The 23,158-nt window shown below is 46.5% G+C and overlaps 2 protein-coding genes across 2 annotated transcripts in view; one reads left to right on the forward strand and one right to left on the reverse strand.

The window, feature by feature from the left end:
- Window positions 1-23,158, reverse strand: part of TRAPPC5 (trafficking protein particle complex 5) — an 83,182-nt gene that overhangs the window by 13,882 nt on the left and 46,142 nt on the right.
- Window positions 7,704-23,158, forward strand: part of PGLYRP2 (peptidoglycan recognition protein 2) — a 32,133-nt gene continuing 16,678 nt past the window's right edge. Inside the window, 1 exon segment of the mRNA XM_030197170.1 lies at window positions 7,704-7,878. Coding sequence (XP_030053030.1) covers window positions 7,815-7,878 — 64 coding nt within the window. The 5' untranslated portion in view covers window positions 7,704-7,814.

Consider the following 23,158-nt stretch of genomic DNA (forward strand, 5'->3'; position numbering starts at 1 on the left):
CCTGTTGAATTTGTAGCAAATACGCCGCCACAGAGGAGGGTAGTCCAGGAAACATCAAAAAAACCATCCTGAAACCGGCGAAGGAATTCCCCAGGTCCGAGAGAAGCAGGTCTCGTTGCTCCCAGAGAGGGGGAGGCCCAGGCCAGGGCCGTCCAGAGAGCAGTGAAACAATATAGGTGATCTTAAGGCTGTCAGAGGGAAAAGACCTGGGTTGCATCTTGAAGAGCATCTCGGCAGTTGGTTCAAAAATCCCCGACATGGCAGAGGGGGTTACCGTCAAACCGCGGGGTTCTGGAAGTCGCAGTCCCGAGTAGGCAGAGCAGGTCTAGGAGCTGAGACAGCAGGTTGACGCTGGGCCTGGAGGCGGACATCTGAGAACATACGTCTTGTAACACTCCAGACAGCCTGTTCAACTGAGCTTGCTGCTGCTGAAGGACCTGTGGCCAGGTCCACCATGTCGGGTTTGTCCGGCGAATTCATGGCTTCGACTTACTGTCCGCGTTCGTGAGTCCTTGTGCCAGGCGGAGCACAGAGACGAGGAATCCGCACCTGCGCTCGGCTGGGCAGCCGAGCAACCCCAAGGCTTCACCTGTGGTGACCGCTGTTCCCCGAGTGTTGAGCCCCCAGATGCGGGTGGCCGACAGGACTTCCGGATGCAGGCAGGGGTCAGAGGTGGCAGCAGGCAGAGAGTATCCGAGTTCAGGAGTAGTCAGTGAAAGGCAGCAAGCAGAGAGTATCGGGTTCAGGGCAGTAGTCAGAGACAGGCAGCAGGCAGAGAGTAATCCAAGTTCAGGCAGTAGTCAAGACGAGGCAGCAGGCAGAGAGTAATCCAGGTTCATGCAGTGATCAGAGACAGGCAGCAGGCAAGAAAATCAGGGCTGGTCAAACCCGGTAAGCGGGATAGCGCCGCAGGGGGGCGCCTGCCTTCAAGGGCGCTGCTGCGGTGCTGCTCCGCCAATACCGTGCAGCCCTTGGTGCTTTAAATCTTAATTACCTCCGTTCCAGCAGCCGCATCATTTTGAAAGCCCTGCCCCGTCTCTAGCCTTCCCTCCCTTCGTGAGTTCATTCCGCAGTCCCGCCTTCTGACGTCATTTCCTCGAGGGCGGGACCTGCAGAACGAACTCATGAAGGAGGGAAGGATAGAGACGGGGCAAGGCTTTCAAATGACGTGGCTGCTGGAACCGGAGGTAAATTAAAGCTTTAAAGCGCCAAGGGCGGCAGGGGATGGCGGCGAAAGAGAATCGCGGACAGGGGCAGGGTGGGAGAAGAGAGAAAGGAGATGCCGGGGGGAGGTGCGGGGGCACACGGGTGCCAGGGGGGGGGGGCGCACGGGCGCCAACTCATAGTCTGCAGAGGGGGGCCCAGAGACCCTAGGGCCGGCCCTGCAGAAGTAATCCGGGTTCAGGCAGTAGTCAGAGACAAGCAGCAGGCAGAGGGTAGTCAGGATACCACGCAGGGTCGGTAATGAGGAAGCAACAAACAGAAATAGATACGGCGCAAACAATCACCTACCGGAGTAGAAGCCGAAGCACAGAAGTGGAGAGAAGATGCTCCTAAATAGCCCCCACATCAGGAGAAACGAAATCAGCTGGGAAGGAGAGCCTCCACTGGCTGGAGTCAGGCAGCGACGAGCTCCAATCCTGCCGAGGCAGGAGGTGGGGCGAAGAAAACAGCCATGCTCCGGGGCCGCGCAAGTCAAGACCACAGGCAAGCAGCAGAAACCAACCCCGGAAGCAAACCCCACGCCCTGAAAACAAGAGCTGGAGCAACCGTCAGAGCGCCGGCCCCGCCAAGATGGCCAGCACTCCACTCCTGAGAACAAGGACACGGTTGGGCACCAAGCCCACCAGCGGGGGTCAAGATGGCCGGTGCTCCCTGCCGCAGGAGCAACCACAGCAAGGAGGTGAGGAGTGTGACAATAACCTTAGTCTGACAGGGTAATAGGAGTGCCCTATTGGTCAGAGCACCAACTTGATAAACCAGGGAAGCCAGATTCAAATCCCACTGCTTCTCCTTGTGAACACGGGCAAGTCACTTATCCCTTCATTGCCTGAGGTACAAGCTTAGATTGTGAGCCCTCTGGGAGCAGGGTAATAACCTCTTGAAATACTATTGGAAATGTGAGCTAAATCCAAATAAACAAATATGCTTAAGAAAGGATTTTAGACTGCCAAACAGAACCTTTTTTTTTAGTTATCATTGTTGGATGATATGGCGCTATGTTTCCCTCATGAATAGGGTCAAGGATCTCAAACACCTCCAATAATAGAAAACACAACCATCAATTAATTATCTATTTATTTATTAATTCATGACATTTATACCCCATATTAGCCCAAAATAGATTCAAGTTCAATGAGGCTTACAAATGAAGTGAATAAAACATAATAATGTACAGAATATAACACAAATTACAATAACTTTAAGAAGCAAATTAATACATATGCAATAAGTAACCAGGGATATAGACTATCTCAAGGACAAATAATTAAGGGTGGATAGGTGAGAGCATAATTAGGCAGGACTAGAAGGGAAACGAGATTAAGAAAAGGGTGTGGATAAATTCAAAGAGTTCTTTGTATTCAGAAAGGCTAGACTGAAGAAATGTGTTTTTAGAAGACTTCTAATAGATAATCATCTGTAAACTTGATTGATTTAGGAAGAGAATTCTACATTTTGGTGCCTTGATAGGAGAAATTAGCAGAGTGGATTCTTTTATATATCACATTCTTACAGATAGGGAAATGTAAGACTACTACTACTACTTATCATTTCTATAGTGCTACTAGACGTACGCAGCGCTGTACACGTGAACATGAAGAGACAGTCCCTGCTTGACAGAGCTTACAATCTAATTAGGACAGACAAACAGGGCAAACAAGAGATAAGGGAATATTAAAGTGAGGATGATAAAATAAGGGTTCTGAACAAGTGAATAAGGGTTAGGAGTTAAAAGCAGCATCAAAAAGATGGGCTTTTAGCTTAGATTTGAAGTCGGCCAGAGATGGAGCTTGAGGTACCAGCTCAGGAAGTCTATTCCAGGCATATGGTGCAGCAAGATAAAAGGAACAGAGTCTGGAGATAGCAGTGGAGGAGAAGGGTGCAGATAAGAGAGATTTACCCAGTGAACGGAGTTCCCGGGGAGGAATGTAGGGAGAGATGAGAGTGGAGAGGTACTGAGGAGCTGCAGAGTGAATGCACTTATAGGTCAATAAGAGAAGTTTGAACTGTATGCGGAAATGGATAGGAAGCCAGTAAAGTGACTTCAGGAGAGGGCTAATTTGAGCATAATGACACTGGCGGAATATTAGTCGTGCAGCAGAATTTTGAACAGATTGAAGAGGAGAGAGATGGCTAAGTGAGAGACCTGTAAGAAGCAAGTTGCAATAGTCTAAGTGAGAAGTGATGAGGGTTCTGGTAGTGTGCTCAGAAAGGAAAGGGCAAATTTTGGTGATATTATAGAGAAAGAAATGACAGGTTTATAGCAGTCTACTGAATATGTACAGAGAAGGAGAGGGAGGAGTCGAAGATGACCCCAAGGTTATGAGCTGATGAGACAGGAAGGATGAGAGTGTTATCCACAGAAACACACGCAGAGACCCATGAATGAAACTGTAAGAACAAGAAGCAACCAACATGGAGTGTCAGCAGTTCTTAGATAAAGTGATGAAGAGACAGTCGCATGGTCCTCTGGTCCTGTATGGAATATGGAAAAGGCTGCAATGGTTGCAAGTACCCATTTTCTGGTGAAGAAATACAGTTTATGAACATTGACATATGGGAAGATTAAGTGAAAGTTCAGCGTGAAATACACCTTATACACAACTATTTATTTGTAACGGAGTAATTATAGACTCTACCATGTTGCAGTGACTATGAGGAATATAGACTGAAATTTGCACTAGTAATGTATGAATATTTAGTAAATGGTACTGGTTATGTTGTCTATAGGAATGAGTGATTGTAAGAATGTGTAGTGACGTTGGTATGTGTTAAAAGTTTTAACGATAGGAGTAGCAATGTGTTGAACAAAACTTGAGATAACAATACTGCATTTAATAAAAAGAGTGAATATAGATGTCATAACAGTTGTTATAGCATTTGTAAGATTTGCAATGAATATGCATGAGATAAATTTGCATGCCCTACCTGCATTCTATGCAAATTTATCTCCTACATATTCACTGTGGATATCCTGAAAACCTGACTGATTAGGTGTGTCCTGAGGACTGGGTTGACAGACCCTATTTAAAAGGTATGAATGAGCAAATACATTTTTTTCAAAGATGGGGAAGCCATAGAACTGGAGGACATGCTTTTAAGTTTACCTCCTTGCAGTTTAATTTCAACATCAGGACATACTTTTTCATAGAAAGGGTGGTGGATGCCTGCTACACCATCCCAGTGGAGGTGATGGAGACAAAATCTGACAGAAATCAAAACGGCTTGGGATTAATACTGATGATCCCTAAAGAAAACAAAACAAATGATGTGGAGGGGTGTAACCCACATGGAGCAGCAGGTGCAATCCTAAATAAAGGCACAGAAGAGGTAACCTACATATTTTGCAGGAAAAGGGAGGTAGAATCCTAAATAAAGGCATTGAGGAGGTTAAGTATTTCTCTGGCAACAAATTCCATAGCTTTATTATTCATTAACTTCAAACTACAATAAAGGAGTCAATAACTGTTCCTATTTACCCATGACATACCACTCATGATTTCATAAACCTCTGTGATGTATCCCCTCAGCTATGTCTTCTCCAAATGGAAGTGCCCTATCCTGTTTAGGCTTTCATCATAAGGGAGGTGCTCTGTCGTCTTTATCCCATTTGATGCCCTTGTCTGTACATTTTCAAGTTTTGTTATATCATTTCAGAGATGGGGCCATGAGAAGTGCATACAGTACTCAAGCTATAGTTACCCATGGACTGGCAAACAGCACTGTGATATTCTGAAAACATCTGCCCATGTGTTGAGGATGAACTGACTGGTTAGCTGTGGAAGAGAGTAAGCTGCTGCTTTTCTAACTGGGAGCAGGAAGTTAGAAGGAAGATAATACAGAAAGCAAGTCCAAACTCCGAGTTGCCAGGTAGGGATGAAGAACCTCTGTTAATGTTTGTGCTTTGCAGGACTGTGTCATAAGTACATAAGTATTGCCAATACTGTGACAGACCAAAGGTCCATCAAGCCCAGCATCCTGTTTCCAACAGTGGCCAATCCAGGTCACAAGTACCTGGCAAGATCCCAAAAAAAGTACAATACATTTTATGCTGCTTCTCCTAGAAATAAGAAGTGGATTTTTCCCGTCCATTTTAATAATGGTCTATGGACTTTTCCTTTAGGAAGCGAGCCAAACCTTTTTTAAACCCTGTTAAGCTAACTGCTTTTACTACATTCTCTGGCAACGAATTCCAGAGTTTAATTACACGTTGAGTGAAGACAATTTTCTCCGATTCATTTTAAAGTTACTACTTTGTAGCTTCATTGTGTGCCCCCTAGTCCTAATATTTTTGGAAAGTGTAAACAATTGATTCATGTCTACCCATTCCACTCCACTCATTATTTTATCGACCACTATCATATCTCTCCTCAGCCGTTTTTACTCCAAGCTGAAGAGCCATAACCGCTTTAGTCTTTCCTCATAGGGAAGTCTTCCCATTCCCTTTATCATTTTTGTCACCCTCCTCTGTACCTTTCCTAATTCCACTATATCTGTTTTGAGATGTGACCAGAATTGAACACAATATTTGAGGTGCGGTTGCACCATGGAGCGATACAAAGGTATTATACGGTTGCACCATGGAGCGATACAAAGGTATTATAATGTCCTCATTTTGTTTTCTATTCCTTTCCTAATAATACCTAACATTTTATTTCCTTTCTTAGCTGCCACCGCACACTGAGCAGAGGGTTTCAAAGTATCATCAACGATGATGCCTAGATCCCTTTCCTGGTCGGTGACTCCTAACGTGGAACCTTGCATTACGGAGCTATAATTTGGGTTCCTCTTTCCCTCATGCATCATTTTGCACTTGCTCACATTAAATGTCATCTGTCATTTAGATGCTCAGTCTTCCAGTCTCGTAAGGTCCTCTTGTACGTTTTCACAATCCTCTTGCAATTTAACTACTTTGAATAATTTTAACTCCTCTATATCTTTGTTTAGGGTTGTACCTGTCGCATTGTGTAGGTTACATCCCTCCATGCCTTTTCTGAAGTGTGACAGTAATTTGTTTTGCTTTGATTCCACCCTCTTGCTATACAGGAACCCTCAGTGTGCCAAGATCACACCTACCTTACATGGATTTCATATAGTCCCCTCCCGTCAGGTGGTGTTTATACAGAGCAGGGGTAGAGTTGTAAGGTAGACATGTGCTTGATATATTTGTACCCACAGGATGGTTATAAGTTTATGCAGGTTTGGGGGGGGGGGATGTTATTCTAGGAGCCTCTTTTATTAAGCACATACACCTGTATGCTGGTTTTGTAAAAAAAAGAAAAAAAAAACAGAGACTCCAAGGTTTTAAGAGGTCCAGAAGAGGTAAACATATTCACTCTATATACAATCAACTCTTCTCTCTCACTAGAATTTTCTTAGCAAGTATAACTTGTACTTGGGATCTTGCCAGGTATTTGTGATCTGGATTGGCCACTGTTGGAAACAGGATGCTGGGCTTGATGGACCTTTGGTCTGTCCCACTACGGCAATAGTTATGTACTTGGGATTCTGAATGGAATCTTGCTACTCTTTCGCAGCGGCGTACCAAGGGCAGGGCGGTGGGGGTGGTTCACCCGGGTGCACGTTGCTGGAGGGGTGCAAGACCAGCCGCGCCTGTCAGCTCCACTGGTTCCCTGCTCCCTCTGCCCCAGAACAGGTTACTTCCTGTTCCGGGGCAGAGGGAGCCAGTGGAGCCGAGAGCCACGCGGCTGCTCCCAGCAGCTAAAAATGCACCTGGGGGGGAGGGGTTTGATGTACCGGGAGGGGGGGTCGTGCTGCACCTGGGGGGGGGGGGGGGCATCAGCGATCCGCCCCGGGTGTTAGCCGACCTAGGATTGTCACTGCCCTTTCAGGTTCTACACGGAATGTTGCTACTATCTGGGTTTCTGCCACTTATTTGTGACCTGGATTGGCCACTGTTGAAAACAGGATGCTGGGCTTGATGGACCTTTGGTCTGTCCCAGTATGGCAATACTTATGTACTTGCTATTTCTCCTTTATATAAAACAAAGAGTACTTGTTTTATCATGAAGATTTCTAACATCTTTCTCAGTCAGTCATAGGATGTTTCGCCCAATAGGCTGCTTCAAGGAAATCGCCTTCAGTTGCCAATTGTATGCTCCAAACTGGAGTGATCGAGGGATCCAGTCGGGAGACTACAATTGGCAACTTCAGGGGATTTCCTTGATGCATCCTGGTGGGATGGAAAACGATATTCTTGCTCAGGAACCGTTTTGCCCAGCGACTGCTCAGTGTGAGATGATTGCCTTCAGTTTTTTTTCACTAAAGATTTTCTTTGATGAATTCATTTAAAGGACACATATAGGACCCAAAATTTTAGCTCCCCCCCTCAAAAATGTGTGTGTATGAAACATTAGTTCTCCAAACCTCTTCCCATAATAATTCCAGTGGTCTAAAAATTCTTCCTTGTTTGCTAACCAGGTTCAGGACACTGAACTTTAGCATTTATCTATCTTATCCAGGATTATTTTGGCTTTCTGATTACTTTAAAACAACAACCAATCTCCACCCCGACAGTGAGAAATCCAGTAGCAGAGTGAACTCCTGAAGACACGGCCACTCTACGCCGAGCCATGGCTGCCTCTGGAATCCATGTCTTCCTCTTCTGTATCTGCATCCTGACCAAACTCACTTGTGGTAAGAATATACAATATTACGAGGATAGATTCTACTAATTGAATGTTTTAGGAGCACAGTTGGGTGACTGCCTTGCCTTCTGCTACCATGTAAAGAACTGCTCAGTGGTTGGCTTGGGTCATTTTGTCTTACGAGCAGATAATTTGATGATTTGTAGGTAATCAACAGAAATAGAATAAAATAAAACATAGAAAAGAAAATAAGATGATACCTTTTTTATTGGACTAACTTAATACATTTTTTGATTAGCTTTCGAAGGTAGCCCTTCTTTGTCAGATCAGAAATAAATAAATTTGTATAAGTAACAGCATATATAAGTGAAACATCAAAGTATTTAATAAATTAATAAATCCTTGGAGACAGGAGAGGTTCCGTGGGATTGGAGAACGCCGGAGGTGGTCCCTCTTCACAAAGTGGTGATAGGGAAGAAGCTGGAAACTACAGGCCGGTAAGCCTCACTTCAATTATTGGAAAAGTAATGGAAGCGATGCTGAAGGAAAGGATAGTGAATTTCCTGGAAGCAAATAAGTTGCAAGATCCGAGACAACATGGTTTTAGCAAAGGGAAATCGTGCCAAATGAATCTCATTGAATTCTTTGACTGGGTGACCGGAGAATTAAATCAAGGACGTGCTATGGACGTAATCTACTTAGATTTCAGCAAAGCTTTTGACACGGTTCCCCACAGGAGGCTCTTGAATAAACTAGATGGGCTGAAGATAGGACCCAACGTGGTGAACTGGATTAGGAACTGCTTGACGGGCAGACGCCAGAGGGTGGTGGTTAATGGAGTTCACTCGGAAGAGAGAAAGGTGAGTAGTGGAGTGCCTCAGGGATCGGTGCTGGGGCCGATTCTATTCAATATATTTGTGAGTGACATTGCTGAAGGCTTACAAGGTAAGTTTGCCTTTTTGTGGATGACACCAAGATTTGCAACAGAGTGGACACCCAGGAAGGAGTGGAAAGCATGAAAAAAAGATCTGCAGAAGCTAGAAGAATGGTCTAACGTTTGGCAATTAAAATTCAATGCGAAGAAATGCAAAGTGATGCACTTAGAGAATAGAAATCCACGGGAGACATATGTGTTAGGCGGTGAGAGTCTGATAGGTACGGACGGGGAGAGGGATCTTGGGGTAATAGTATCTGAGGATTTGAAGGCGACGAAACAGTGTGACAAGGCAGTGGCCGTAGCTAGAAGATTGCTAGGCTGTATAGAGAGAGGTGTGACCAGCAGAAGAAAAGAGGTTTTAATACCCCTGTATAAGACGTTGGTGAGGCCCCACCTGGAGTATTGTGTTCAATTTTGGAGGCCGTATCTTGCGAAGGATGTTTAAAAAAATGGAAGCAGTGCAAAGAAAAGCTACGAGAATGGTATGGGATTTGCATTGCAAGATGTATGAGGAGAGACTTGTTGACCTGAACATGTATACCCTGGAGGAAAGGAGAAACAGGGGTGATATGATACAGACGTTCAAATATTTGAAAGGTATTAATCCGCAAACGAACCTTTTCTGGAGATGGGAAGGTGGTAGAACTAGAGGACATGAAATGAGATTGAAGGGGGGCAGACTCAAGAAAAATGTCAGGAAGTATTTTTTCACGGAGAGAGTGGTGGATGCTTGGAGAACTCTTTTATTAAAAGAAACGCAAAACAATACTTCAACAGAAGTATGTACAAGCAATAAAAACCCCACATATCTCCTAGACCCTACACACCTATACAAAGCCAACTAAACCCCCCCCCCCCTTAAAAACCCCCACCCTATACCAAACCTCCCCTATGGAGGTTTCAAATGAACATGTTTCCACTACACATTTGCCTTCTGTAACCCTTCCGTCACCCGTTCCCATTTAGCCACCTCCTGAACTCCCCTAATTATGTCCCAACTAACCTGTTCAGCCGACCTGTAGTCCTGGTGCAGGGACACCCCACACCGAGCCATCCAAAGGTAAAACCTGAGTATTACCGAAATGATAGACTCCGTCACCGGATCCAAACCCCCACTTCGCTGCTGCCGCCCATAGACCCAATCAGCATATGAGTACAACCGGAAGCTAGAAATGTGCAAAAGCGATGCCACTCTATCCCCCACGGTCCTTGAAAAGGGGCAATCCCGCAAAAAATGGTCCATTGTTTCTTCCGTACCCACACATTCCCCCCTTGGACAATCCCGATCCTGCATAGTCCTATAGTTGAGATTTCCTCTCACATACAATTTCCCATGAAAGGACAGCCAAGCAATGTCCCTGTACTTAGGCGGAATCCGCCTCGATGTAACCAATAGCAAGCCCTGCCGCAGCACCGACCCAGGTGCATCTCGGAGTGTCAGGGGTGCTGAAAGGCCTGGGCCCGCACCCTTTCCACCCATACCTCCCTGCTCCTGCCTTAATTTCCTCCACCGTGATCCCCCAGACTCTACCAACCAAACCAACATCCAATAGTACCCTACCTGCATGGGTGCCCCCTTCTTTAAAGCCGCCACCCTTCCCCCCATCCACCATGGAATCCAAAATCTTTCCCACCATAACAAGACACTTTGTGCCCACCCTGGCGGGTCCCTACCCACTGCCCATCCCAAATTAAACTGGAGGAACAGGGAACTGAAAAATAACACTGGGTTCACCATTCCCACCCCGCCATCCTTCCGGGGTAAGTATGTAATGTTCCGTTTAACCGGGTTCAGCCGATTCCCCCACAATAGTTGGAAAAACACACTATACAGGGTAGTATAACAGTGTGCTGGCACCAAACAAATATAACTGAGAAACAGGAACATGGGCACCAGGTGCCTCTAATCAGCTGAACCCGGTCAGACATTGTCATCCTCCAGCCTTTCCATCTGTCAACCTTGACTGTAGCTGCCTGGATGCACCGCTGCCAGTTAAAAGATGCATAATCTCCTTGATCAAAATAAACCCCTAACACTCTCATTCTGGCAATTGCGGCCGGAAACCCCCCTCCCAAAGCAAATGCCAGCCCTGGTGGACCCACCCATAAACTCTGACTTTTCTGGAAATTAATCAGTGACCCCGAGGCCCGTGAGTAACTGGAAATCAACTCCTGCAACTTCTCCCCCTCCCTTGGATCCGCCACCCACACTGTGATGTCATCTGCGTAAGCTACCACCCTCAAATGACACCCTGTACTCACCTCCACCCCCCGAAATCCCTCCCTCCCTCCCTGCTCTAAACGCCTAACAAAGGGATCTATTGCGAAGGTATATAACAGAGGACTTAGGGGACACCCTTGCCGAACCCCTGCTGTGACCCCAAAACTTTTCCCTTTCCAACCATTTACCAGAGGAAAACAACTGGCCCCGGTGTAAAGTAACTGTAACTGTGCCACCCAATCCCTGGAAATCCATAATGCTCTAACAACCTCCAAAGAAAAAACCACTGTACCCTATCAAAAGCTTTATCTTGGTCTAAAGCCACCACCACCTCCCATTCCCCTCCCCCCGGCTGTGCTCTAGACCCTCCCTAACCCATGCAGCCGCCTCCAAGACCCCCCTCCCCTTAACCCCACACTGCTGTGAGACTGCCACCACTTCCTGGACCACTGACTTCATCCTTTTTAAGAGCATGTGTGCAAAATGTTTCCTGTCCCCATTCAACAAGGCGATAGGACGCCAGTTCAACAGGGACCCAGGATCTTTCCCTTTACTAAGCAAAACTAATGCTGCCTCTGTCAAAGATTGGGGCAGAATCCCCTGCTGTCGTGCGGCTTCCAAGACCTGCAAACAGAATTGGAGCCAGATGGACCTTAAAAGTTTGGTAATATTCAGCCGTCAGGCCATCTGGCACTGGAGCCGTTCTTTTCCGTAAGGCCCCGATGGCCTCCTCCACTTCCCCCAGTGTCCAGGGACGCGACAGGGCCTGGAGATGGGGCCCTCCCTTTCCCACCCCTGGTGTCCCGTCGATATAGTGTCCCATCACCTCCTTATCCAAGTGTCCTCCCGAAAAAAAACGTGCAAAATGTTCTCCTACTACCTTCAAAATCCCCTCCTTCGAAACCTGCACTACCCCCCTTGCGTCCCTTAACCCTCCCACTACCCTACGCTCCCTCCGCTCCTTACAGCAGACAAACGGATCAGGACTAATCAATTTCCCGAAACACGTTCATAAAGCAAGGAGGCATATCTATCGTATTGGACCTTCTCTAACTGCGCTTGCAGTTCCAGGATATCCTCCCACCTACCCCCTGTGGAGAGTAAATAATCCCTGCGTTTCTTAAGCGCCGTTCCTAACCTCGTCCTTTCCCGTCCTTCCCTTCTTGCCTGTTGGGTAAAAAATCTCCTCGTGCGCTTTTTGACTACCTCCCACCATTCTCCAATAGAGGGAAAAATACCCTGGATGGAGAGCTGATCCTCCAAGAAGGCCCGATACTCCTCCTGCATTCTCGTATCTGCTACCCATTTAAGGTTGAGCCGCCATAACCCCTTCCTGGCCTATGCCCCGCCCAACCTCCTACCTCAATTAACACCAGCTTATGGTCCGAGAAGTCTACGTCCACTAATCTGGGGCCCTGCCCGCATGCCCCTTCCCGAACCAAAAATCTATCTATCCTACTCTTACACTGACCCCGTGAAAATGTGAAACCCTGTACCTCAGGGGAATGTTCTATGTGTTGCAGGAATGGAGGCATGAATTTGTGATGCTTCAGGAGTCAGACAGCACATACCAGTATGAGAGAAAAATCTTCTTTATTTGCCAGCAAACAAAGCAAGACATCAGTTCTAGCTCTCTTCTCTTTCTCTCAGCTCTTTTTGTGTCATGTGGCTTCTGTATCAGCTGCTTCTCTTCTTATGCTGTCTCTCCTTCTTCTGTCTGTTCCTTCTGTCCTTCTCTCTTTTCTGAGCTCCTTCTGACGTAAACTGCTTCTGCTCCTACTTAAATAGGGTCCTAAGCCCTCCTCCTAGCCTAGCCCCCTTTACTCCCAATTGGTTAAGAAATTGATTGGCTACCTTGCCTCAACCAATTCATTACTTTTGAAATATCAGTTAATAGGTTCCAGACATCTAAACTGACCTCTGACCTGGGGCCCCTTAAGCCAGACATTTGGTCTCCAGTCTCTTACATGTTATTATGATGATTTCTCATATTCCTAGTACTAACTGCTAACTAAACTCTGGCATTCATTAAAGGGGTCAAAAAGCCAATCTTACTTAATAGCATACATATCAGGTTATACTTCCAGGAGGCCAGTCCTACACTTAGCTATAATTAATCAAGGAGAAGAGAGCTGACTAGTTCTGACCTTTTTCACCTATTAGCTATACATTGAACAGCCAGAACTATGGCTAAGTCAAACCACATGTTGATCTCCTCAATGCAGTCCTTGCTTGACCTCTTAACAGCAGACAAAGAGTAATACAGAATTTAACGATATTCTACACAGACACAAACCTTATTAATTTACACAGAATCAGTATTTCTTATAAGACATATTCTAAATATCAAAAACTTGTAAATACTAATCTATTGCCTCTCTCTCTCTAAATAGTATTTCTATCTAAGCATTTTAAACTACAATTAATCATATGTCTGGTTCATTCCTTTATTCATTCATAATAGTTTACAGCTGTGCCAGCTAGCATGGCAATTCACAAGGGACAGAGTTTCATTTCTCACTGACCTTTCCTAACCTTAGCTCGGCCAAGCTGGATTTCTAATATTCTCCAGATGACATTCCTTCTCTTACTTTGCTGGCAGAGTGAAAAGAATTCAAACTTCAAGCTTTTAAATCCCAGAATTAACAGTTAATATCACTTCTTATATATAATTTCTTTGTCCACTGCCTCATTCCCCCCTTTGAGACTAAAATCAGCTTATGCAGAGATAAGTCTCACAACTCAAACTCTGGAGATTATAGTGATCCTAACTAGGAATAGACTTGTGAATCACCATTACCCTACTTGTTAAGGTTCGAGGCATACTGCCGAAGCACATGAGGCCAAGAAACAAAAACAACAACCCTGCTAAACTAAGACTATTAGGGAAATGAACAAGGGACGTATCAGGAGGTCAATGACCACCACCAGGAGGTAAGGTCTAATCCTCCTCGGTAATCCTCCACATTAAGGCTGGCCAACTGTAGGACTTTATCCATGGCATGCCTAACCACCATGCGTCCTATTTATGACAATAGTACAGCACTCTGAAGAATTTAGCACTGTGCAGAGGCCACCCTGAGCTGCAAAGAGATAGTCAAGGCCCATACGATTATACCGAGAAACTATACTTAATTCATTAATTTGATCCTGCAATGCATTGACTACCACATTCAGCTCATGAACTAAAACATGGAGTAGGGATTGAAGTCTCCGGGTAGCCATACCTAGTTCAGTAATACCCGCTACCGGGCCTCCAATTGGAATCCAGGCCGTGGCAGAAAGGGCTACAAGTCTCTTTTTAGTCAGAGGATAAGTAGAATTATATACTGGAGGCTAATTCAATCGCCTCATCCTCTGTGGCAACGGAGGAGGGTAAGGACAAAGCCTCTCGCTTAGAGCGGTGCGGGGATAGTGGCTTAAGAGGATAACTTTAGGAAAATAATTCAAGGTTACCAATACACAAAAATCATATGTGGCGGGAAGAATCATGTGGAGGACATTATCACAGAGCCAGTAATGACCAAGGAGAGGGTGAGGAAAGTTCCCAATAATGTTGGCTCAGGCTGGACAGGGTACTTAGGGTGCCCATAATGCGAGCCCCTATCCCAGGGGGAACGAAGACGAAATGGAGACTTTGCACACCATAGGCGCCAATCCCCAATTGTGACAGGCTGCTCATTTGTTAGTAATCTTCATACCCCGGGGACTTATGAAAGTAGAAAATAAAGCTTGGACACTATAGTCTTCTCAGTGGTACGCTTAGGAGGCCAGATAATCACCTGGGTCATAATCTACAGGTATGGTAGCAGGGCACATAGGAGTACCTGGAGAAACTACCCACACAGATTCCTTCCTTTTCTGGTGAGAACATTAGTATAGTTATCAGGGAATGGGAAGAACAGTTGAGATGCTTCTTGTTAAACAAACACTCCAGAGGCTGGATAGGGAGACGTAAAAACTGGCCTTAGAGAGATTCAGAGGGGGAAGTAGCATTATAAAAGGACCACAAGTATAATCCTGGCTCCAAGGGCCTGAACTCGAAAAGTAGGGAGGTATAAGAGCTGGGAGTTGCACAGGGACAGGTACAGCTGGGACATCTGTGGTATAAGGAGAAAATCGGGAACACACAATACAAGGGGAAGTAATCTTTGCCTGGCTAATTAGTTCCTGGACAGAGTGTAACCAAAGGTTGGAGCGAGTTGGGGTATTAGGAACAAGGAGGCAAGGAGTAGAAACAACAAAAGCATCCAAACTACTAACATTTTCTTTCTTCCTAATCTAAAACAAATACAGCAAACTAATTAAGCAATAATATTTCAACAGTCTGTGCTAATCACAGATTACTCTCATATAGTGTTCTCAGTCTTTGAGTTCTTATACCAGTTGGGATAGACCCTCAACTGATAAGGATCAAGCTTTCAAATTCCAAGAAAGCCAGAATCTGGACAGAAAGAGTCTCAGTGTGAAGCCGAAGTTCAGCGTTCCTGCAGTATGCAGTTGACCCTTCTTTTCAGCTAGTAGATTCTTTGGTTCGGGTCAGGCGCAACTTCAATGGCTCCGCTGGATCTCTTTCTGCTCTCCACTGTCTAGGCTCCGTCTGATCCGTGCTGGGCTCAGTCTGGTCAGCAGACTTAATTCGAGACCATGGACCCATGGAGTAATCCCTGCGACTTCACAGCTGCAGGGGTAGAAAGCAAAACAGTAAAAGGTCCTTTCCATCGGGGCCCCAAAGGCTGGAGCTTCCAGTCTTTTCACCCAAACTCTATCCCCTGGCAGGAAGGAATGTACCTGAGCCTGGAAGGGGACAGGGTTTATTTCTCTCACATAAGACTGAAGCTCAGAAATTATCTTACCCAGGAGGGCTACCTGCTCCTGCACCTGGGCAGACCTAAAATCCCTATGTCTCCCTTAATTCCCTGTAAAATGGCTGGGGGCTTCCCATACACAATTTCAAAGGGATGAGAGGGCTGTTCCTTTAGTTGGGGTGCATCGGAGGCTGGAAGAGGGCTAGTGGCAATGCCTGTGGCCATTTCAATTGGGTTTCCTGACAATCTTTGCTAGGCTATTTTTCAAGTTCTGTTTGCCCGCTCAACCTGCCCTGAACTCTGGGGACGATAGGCACAATGCAATTTCCAGGTAATGCGCAATGCGCGGGACAGGGCCTGAAGTGTAGCTTCAACAAAGGCGGGACCATTATCTGAACCTATGGCAAGGGGCAGTCCATACCTGGGGATGACATCCCTAAGGAGGGCTCGAGCTACTTCTGTGGCTTTCTCAGTGACTGTAGGATATGCTTTCCACCCACCCAGAGAAGGTACAAACCATAACTAAGAGGTATCGGAGCCTACCACTCCTGGGCATTTCTGTGAAGTCTATAACTAGGGACTCAAAGGGTGTTAGTCCTCTAGACTGAACTCCTGGTGGAATACGGGGTCCCTGACGAGCATTATTCTGGCACAGAGATGTACATCGGGCAGAGGCAGTGGCAACCAGACTATCCAATCCTTCCAGCACCACTACTCGATTGAGTAGGCGGGCTAGTGCTGTTTTCCCTAAGTGTGATAGGTCATGAGCTTGAGACACTACAGGCCAAGCTAGGTGGCGTGGCACCAGAACTCTGGTATCAGGGAGATGTAACCAGCCATCAGGTCTCCTTACTGCACCTTTCTTCTTGAGCCCATTTCTCTTCCACTTGGGTATATATAGGTGTCCATTCTTGCAGTCGGATTTGGAACAGGGGGGTCACAGTACTTGCTGGGGTCCTCAGAGCAGCTTCCTTGGCCACCCGATCAGCATGGCGGTTCCCTCGGGCCACTGGAGTATCTATTTCTTTGGTTGTCCCCTGCAGTGAATAACAGCTACCTTCTTAGGGGCCCACACAGCCTCTAGCAGCTGAAGTATTTCAGGTCCATACTTAACAGGTTGGCCTGCAGCATTTATGAGTCCCTTTTCCTTATACAAAGCTCCATGAGCATGTAGAGTTGTGAAGGCAGTATTTGAATCAGTATAAATGTTGGTCACCAGTCCTGCTGCTAGCTCCAGAGCTCATATGAGAGCCACAAGTTCCTGCTTTTCTGGGCTGAAGTTCCTTGGGGCAGGGCTCTCGCTTCTATCACCTTGTCCTCTGTCACCACAGCATAGCCTGCCAGTCGCTTGGAGTTCTCCACATAACTGCTTCCATCTGTGAAATAAATTACATCTGGGTCCCTCCACGGAACATCTTTAAGATCTGGTCGACTGGAGTACACTTCATCCATAGTTTGGATACAGTCATGATCTGGTGGTCCCTCAGATGCTGGCAAAAGAGTAGCAGGATTGAATGTAGCCACTGTTTCCAGGTGTATCCGTGGATTCTCACACAAGCTGGCTTGGTACTTAACCATACGGTTATTTGTAAACCAGTGGTTGCCCTTATACTCCATGAGGGTGAGAACTGCATGGGGGACTTTAACAACCAGTTCTTGCCCCAAGGTCACTTATCAGCTTCCTGGACCAGTAGGCTGTTGCTGCAATGGCCCTCATGCAGGCTGGCCATCCTTTAGCCACTCCATCCAGCTGTTTAGACAGGTATGCAACAGGCCTCTGCCAGGATCCCATCATCTGGGTCAGCACACCCAGAGCAACCCCCTGCGCTCGTGGACATACAATGAGAAAGGTTTCTCCACATCAGGGAAGGCCTAACGCAGGGGCTTGAGTAGGGCTTTCTTTATGGCAATGAAGGATTGTTTGAGCAGTAGGTCCCCATTCAAATGGTTCCTTTTCAACCCCCTTTGTGGCTTGGTAAAGGGGTTTCGCCATCAATGCAAAAATTTGGAATCCAAATTCTGCAGAATCCAGCTGCTCCAGGAATTCCCTAACTTCTCTTCGGACTTGGGTTGGGGAATTGCAGCTACCGCTTGCTTCCTACTAGCATCCCGTCTCCGACTTCCCTGGGAAATGCAAAAGCCCAGATACTTCACTTCTGACTGACAAAGTTGGGCCTTTGAGCGTGAGACCTTATAGCCTGCATCCAAGAGTAGCTCCAGCAATTCTCTAGTAGCCTCAAAACACTCTTCCTGGGTCACTGCTGCAATCAGGAGGTCCTCTACATACTGGATAAACCGCCTGGAAGGCTCAGATTTAAAAGTCTTAAGGTCTTGCCCTAGGGCTGTCCCCAAAAATAGTGGGGGAGTTCTTGAACCCATGTGGCAGGCGGGTCCATGTATACTGAGCTTCTTCCTGTACTGGGTTTTCCCATTGAAAGGCAAAAAGCAATTGACTGGCTGGGGCCACCCGAATACAAAGAAGGCATCTTTAGGTCTAGTGTTGTGAAATGGGTAGCTCCAGAAGGTATCCCAATCCTAGCAGGACATATGGACTTAGGCACATACAGGGTGTAATGAGATAGTGGATTTGTTGACCACTAGTAAGGTCTTGGACTGGCCGGTAGTCCTCAGTCCCTGGCTTCTGAACTGGCAATAGTGGCGTATTCCATGGAGACTGACAAGGACGAATAATTCCATGGGATAACAGACGATTCAAATGTGCTTGAATCCCTTCCAGAGCCTTTCTGGGAATTGGTATGACGGATGGATTGGCCGGGCACTTGGAAGTAAGTCTACATGTACAGGAGGAATATTTCGGGCCAACCCTGGGGATTATCTTCTGCCATACCCCACTGCCTGAAAGCTGTCTGCCAGGGGTAGGTCAACTTGGCTATGTGACTGATGCAGGCCGCCATTTCTTCTTCAAGAGGGCAGCAGAAACTCAATATACCCTAGGCTGGATGTCGGGGGCCGAAAGGAGACTGAATCTGGCCATCAGAGTCAAAGGAAATTGGGCCCTAAGCTTGGACAGCAGGTCTCGGCCTAACAAAGGGATTGGACAGTCTGGCATATAAAGGAATTCATGAGTGACTATGTTGAGCCTAATTGGCATCTACGGTTGTCAGGAAAGGCCTCCGGTTCTGCACCCCCGTGGCTCCCACCACTCGGACAGTTTTTCCAGACACAGGCGCTAATCGCTCCGTCACAACAGAATGTTCAGCTCCTGTATCATCATGAATGGAATTGAGCGGCTCCCTATAGTTAGCTTGACCATAGGTTCCTGGGAGCCCAGTTTGTAGGAACCCGTCTGTCCTATTCGTCCCATTCTGCCATCTCGGCTATCCCGATGATGTCAGATTCAGGAGGCTCATATCTTCCCTCTCGAACTCGGCTCGGCTTCCTCGATCTCCTGGTCCCCCTTCTCAGTCCCTGGCGCCTCTGGGGCATTCATCTTTCCAGTGCCCTCTTTTCCTTAACATAGAGCCACTGGTCCCTCTCCAATCTTGGTCTGGGATTCTCCCCCCTTGGCCGGGATTGATTGAAGGATCTCGGGGCCTGGCGCTGGTGGTCCGGGGTCCCACTTTGGCTTCCCATTAGCTAGAGGTCGACCCTCGGTTAGGGTGGACATTAGTAATGGCTGCCGCTAAAAGGTGGCCTTCTTCTGCATCTTCCGGTCGCCTCTCGGCGCACCTCCTGATCTCTATTATGAAAAACCTTGGTTGCGATCTCAATTAGCTGGTGGTAATTCATCCCTGCGAATCCTCCTGACGCTTGCAACTTCTCCGGATATCTGCATACTCTGGGCCACCAATGCACTATTCACATTCTCTGATTTTCTTGGGCTTCAGGTCAAATGGGGTGTATGTTCTGTAGGCTTCAATTAGTCGCTCTAAAAAGGCCCCAGGGATTCAGTTGCCCCTTGGAGAATTTCAGAGACCTTTGCCAATTAATGGGCCTCTTTATGCCTTTCCTCATACCTTCCAGCAAGTCCCGGCAATAGCCAGACAACAGTTCATAGTGCTAGCCCATCATTTGGATCCCAATCTGGAGCTGCGCGAGAAACCGAGCTCTAACCCATCCCTCTGGGTCCTGTTGTCCCCCCGGGGACACGCTCTCGCGTGATGGCCTCAGCATTTCAAATCTTCCACCGCCTTCCTCAGTTGTGAAGAGGGTCAGATAAGTTGTTGACAATCAGTCCAGGTTGGGTTATGGGTGGCCATAATGCTAGCCACTAGGTCCACCACTGCCTGAGGCTTTTCAGTATAAGAGGGGTAATGCGTCTTCCAATTCAGGAGATCGGTGTTGTGAAGGGTACATACTGGTAGGCCTGTGCCTGTATAACCTGACCCTGATTATTAGGATCTGGTCGAGTGGTAGTTACCTGACGGAGTGGCAGAACTCTCGAGGAGTGGGAATGGAACCTGAGGTAGAGCTAGGAGCTACCCTCCTATCATGCTCAAGAGGGTGATTGCAGCAGGTCTAACCCATTCAGTGGAGGTATGTTGAACCCCTGAGGGATGGGGAGGGGTACTCATAGACTGAGAGGTGGTCACAGGTGAGTCAGTCCATTGAAAGGGATGCCGGGCCCCTGATGAGTGGGTAGGGGTATTAGAGGGGAGAGGCCTGGGCTGTCAGGAGTTGAGGAGTCAGGGAGTGGAACCCAAAACGGGTCTTCAGAGGTTAACAGGAGAGGATTTGGCACAGAAGGGTAGAGGCCAGGTGAAAAGTCCAACCTAGGATGTGGTGGGGTTTCGCACAGGAAGAGGAACTATCCGGAGAAGCCTGTACTGGAGAGGCTTGAGCTGGGCGGCGTGGATCTCTGGGGGTAGCACGGAACCCCAACAATGGTGCCATAAGGTGGTGGCTCAAGATCTGAGGGGTCATCAGAGAGTATGGGTTTCTCAGACAGGGTAGGGGCGGAAGCCACCGATTGGGTGGTAGGCTTCCTAGGGCTCTTTCCCTCTTCTAGTTTAGATTTCTAATCTTTCTTTGAACACGGCCTAACATAAATTTTACTGGAGATCCCATATAAGTTTTCAACCAGGAGGGAGGGTCAGTCACAAGGCTGTCCCAGGAATCTATATAAGGGAGTTGTTCAGAATATTCTGGTTCTCCTACAACTATGCTGTAGACCTTCCGGATTACTTCAATATCTAAGCTGCCACGAGGGGGCCACCCCACTCCCATAGATGGCCACTCAACTTCACACAAGGTTCTTAAAGTACTTGAGCTTAAAGTCTGTCCATAGTCATTAATTAAAAAGCCTTTTTTAAAGTTTTTAAGCATACAATCTAGGGGGGTGTAGCAATTTGTCTAGATGATGTCCACCCATAATGCTTACAGTTACAACACACCAAAAGGGAGGGAATTTTTGAAATGCAGTAAGGGGTCTGCACTCTCGAGACACTAGGTAGACAGACAGCAATCGCTTCCTTCCGTTGCTGACCAATTGAACTCGCGTTAATTGGAAATGCAGCTATAAGAAGTCCGCACTCCTTAACATTCAGGCATCCACATTCATTCAGTACAGAAAATCCCACCCAACAATTTCAGATTTTCTCAGATACATAGACGCAAGCGTTTTCGCTTCTAATCTCCTCTAGATTAGAAGGTACTAGGGCCTTCGCTGAGAGTTGATCAGCTCTCCTTCCTCAATTTGTTTGAGGGGCTGATTTACAATTTCTAGCTAGAATACAATACAGAATACAGAATACATACCCGGCGAATGTTCTCCAGTCAGTTGGGTGCTGGGATTAATGCAGGATGCATCCCACCGCTGCACCAAGAATTGTTGCAGGAATGGAGGCATGAATTTGTGATGCTTCAGGAGTCAGACAGCACATACCAGTATGAGAGAAAAATCTTCTTTATTGCCAGCAAACAAAGCAAGACATCAGTTCTAGCTCTCTTCTCTTTCTCTCAGCTCTTTTTGTGTCATGTGGCTTCTGTCTCAGCTGCTTCTCTTCTTATGCTGTCTTCTCCTTCTTCTGTCTGTTCCTTCTGTCCTTCTCTCTTTTCTGAGCTCCTTCTGACGTAAACTGCTTCTGCTCCTACTTAAATAGGGTCCTAAGCCCTCCTCCTAGCCTAGCCCCCTTTACTCCCAATTGGTTAAGAAATTGATTGGCTACCTTGCCTCAACCAATCATTACTTTTGAATATCAGTTACATAGGTTCCAGACATCCTAAACTGACCTCTGACTGGGGCCCCTTAAGCCAGACATTTGGTCTCCAGTCTCTTACATGTTATTATGATTGATTTCTCATATTCCTAGTACTAACTGCTAACTAAACTCTGGCATTCATTAAAGGGGTCAAAAGCCAATCTTACTTAATAGCATACATATCAGGTTATTACTTCCAGGAGGCCAGTCCTACACTTAGCTATAATTAATCAAGGAGAAGAGAGCTGACTAGTTCTGACCTTTTTCACCTATTAGCTTATACATTGAACCAGCCAGAACTATGGCTAAGTCAACCACATGTTGATCTCCTCAATGCAGTCCTTGCTTGACCTCTTAAACAGCAGACAAAGAGTAATACAGAATTTAACAGATATTCTACACAGACACAAAACCTTATAATTTACACAGAATCTATTATTTCTTATAAGACATATTCTAAATATACAAACACTGTAAATACTAATCTATTGCCTCTCTCTCTCTAAATAGTATTTTCTATCTAAGGCATTTTAAACTACAATTAATCATATGTCTGGTTCATTCCTTTATTCATTCATAATAGTTTACCAGCTGTGCCAGCTAGCATTGGCAATTCACAAGGGACAGAGTTTCATTTCTCACTGACCTTTCCTAACCTTAGCTCGGCCAAGCTGGATTTCTAATATTCTCCAGATGACATTCCTTCTCTTTACTTTGCTGGCAGAGTGAAAAGAATTCAAACTTCAGCTTTTAATCCCAGAATTAACAGTTAATATCACTTCTTATATATATAATTTCTTGTCCACTGCCTCATATGTGCACATCAACCAGCCCTGCCCCTTTCATTATCCCTGCCAAACGTACCCCATCATACATCACCTGCGCTGTCCTCCCCCCACTATCCTGCCTCCTAAATAGTATTAAAATCCCCCCCCCAAACCACCTGACGTGCTGTATAGAGATAAGGTTTAACTTTCCCAAACAACGAGGAACGTTCCTTCTTACTTTGAGGGCCCGTAAATATTAATAATCCGCAACGCCACCCGTGCCACAACACATCTAACACCAACACCTCCCAATACCTAACTCTATCACTTTTGAATATCTACATTATGTGTTTTAAATAGGATCCCTACCCCCCCCATACCTTTCTCCTGCCAAACCCCAAACCGAAGGTCCCCATCTCCAGGCCCTTGTGCCCG

Source organism: Microcaecilia unicolor, chromosome 3 (genome assembly GCF_901765095.1).
Source record: "Microcaecilia unicolor chromosome 3, aMicUni1.1, whole genome shotgun sequence".
Lineage (NCBI taxonomy): Eukaryota > Metazoa > Chordata > Amphibia > Gymnophiona > Siphonopidae > Microcaecilia > Microcaecilia unicolor.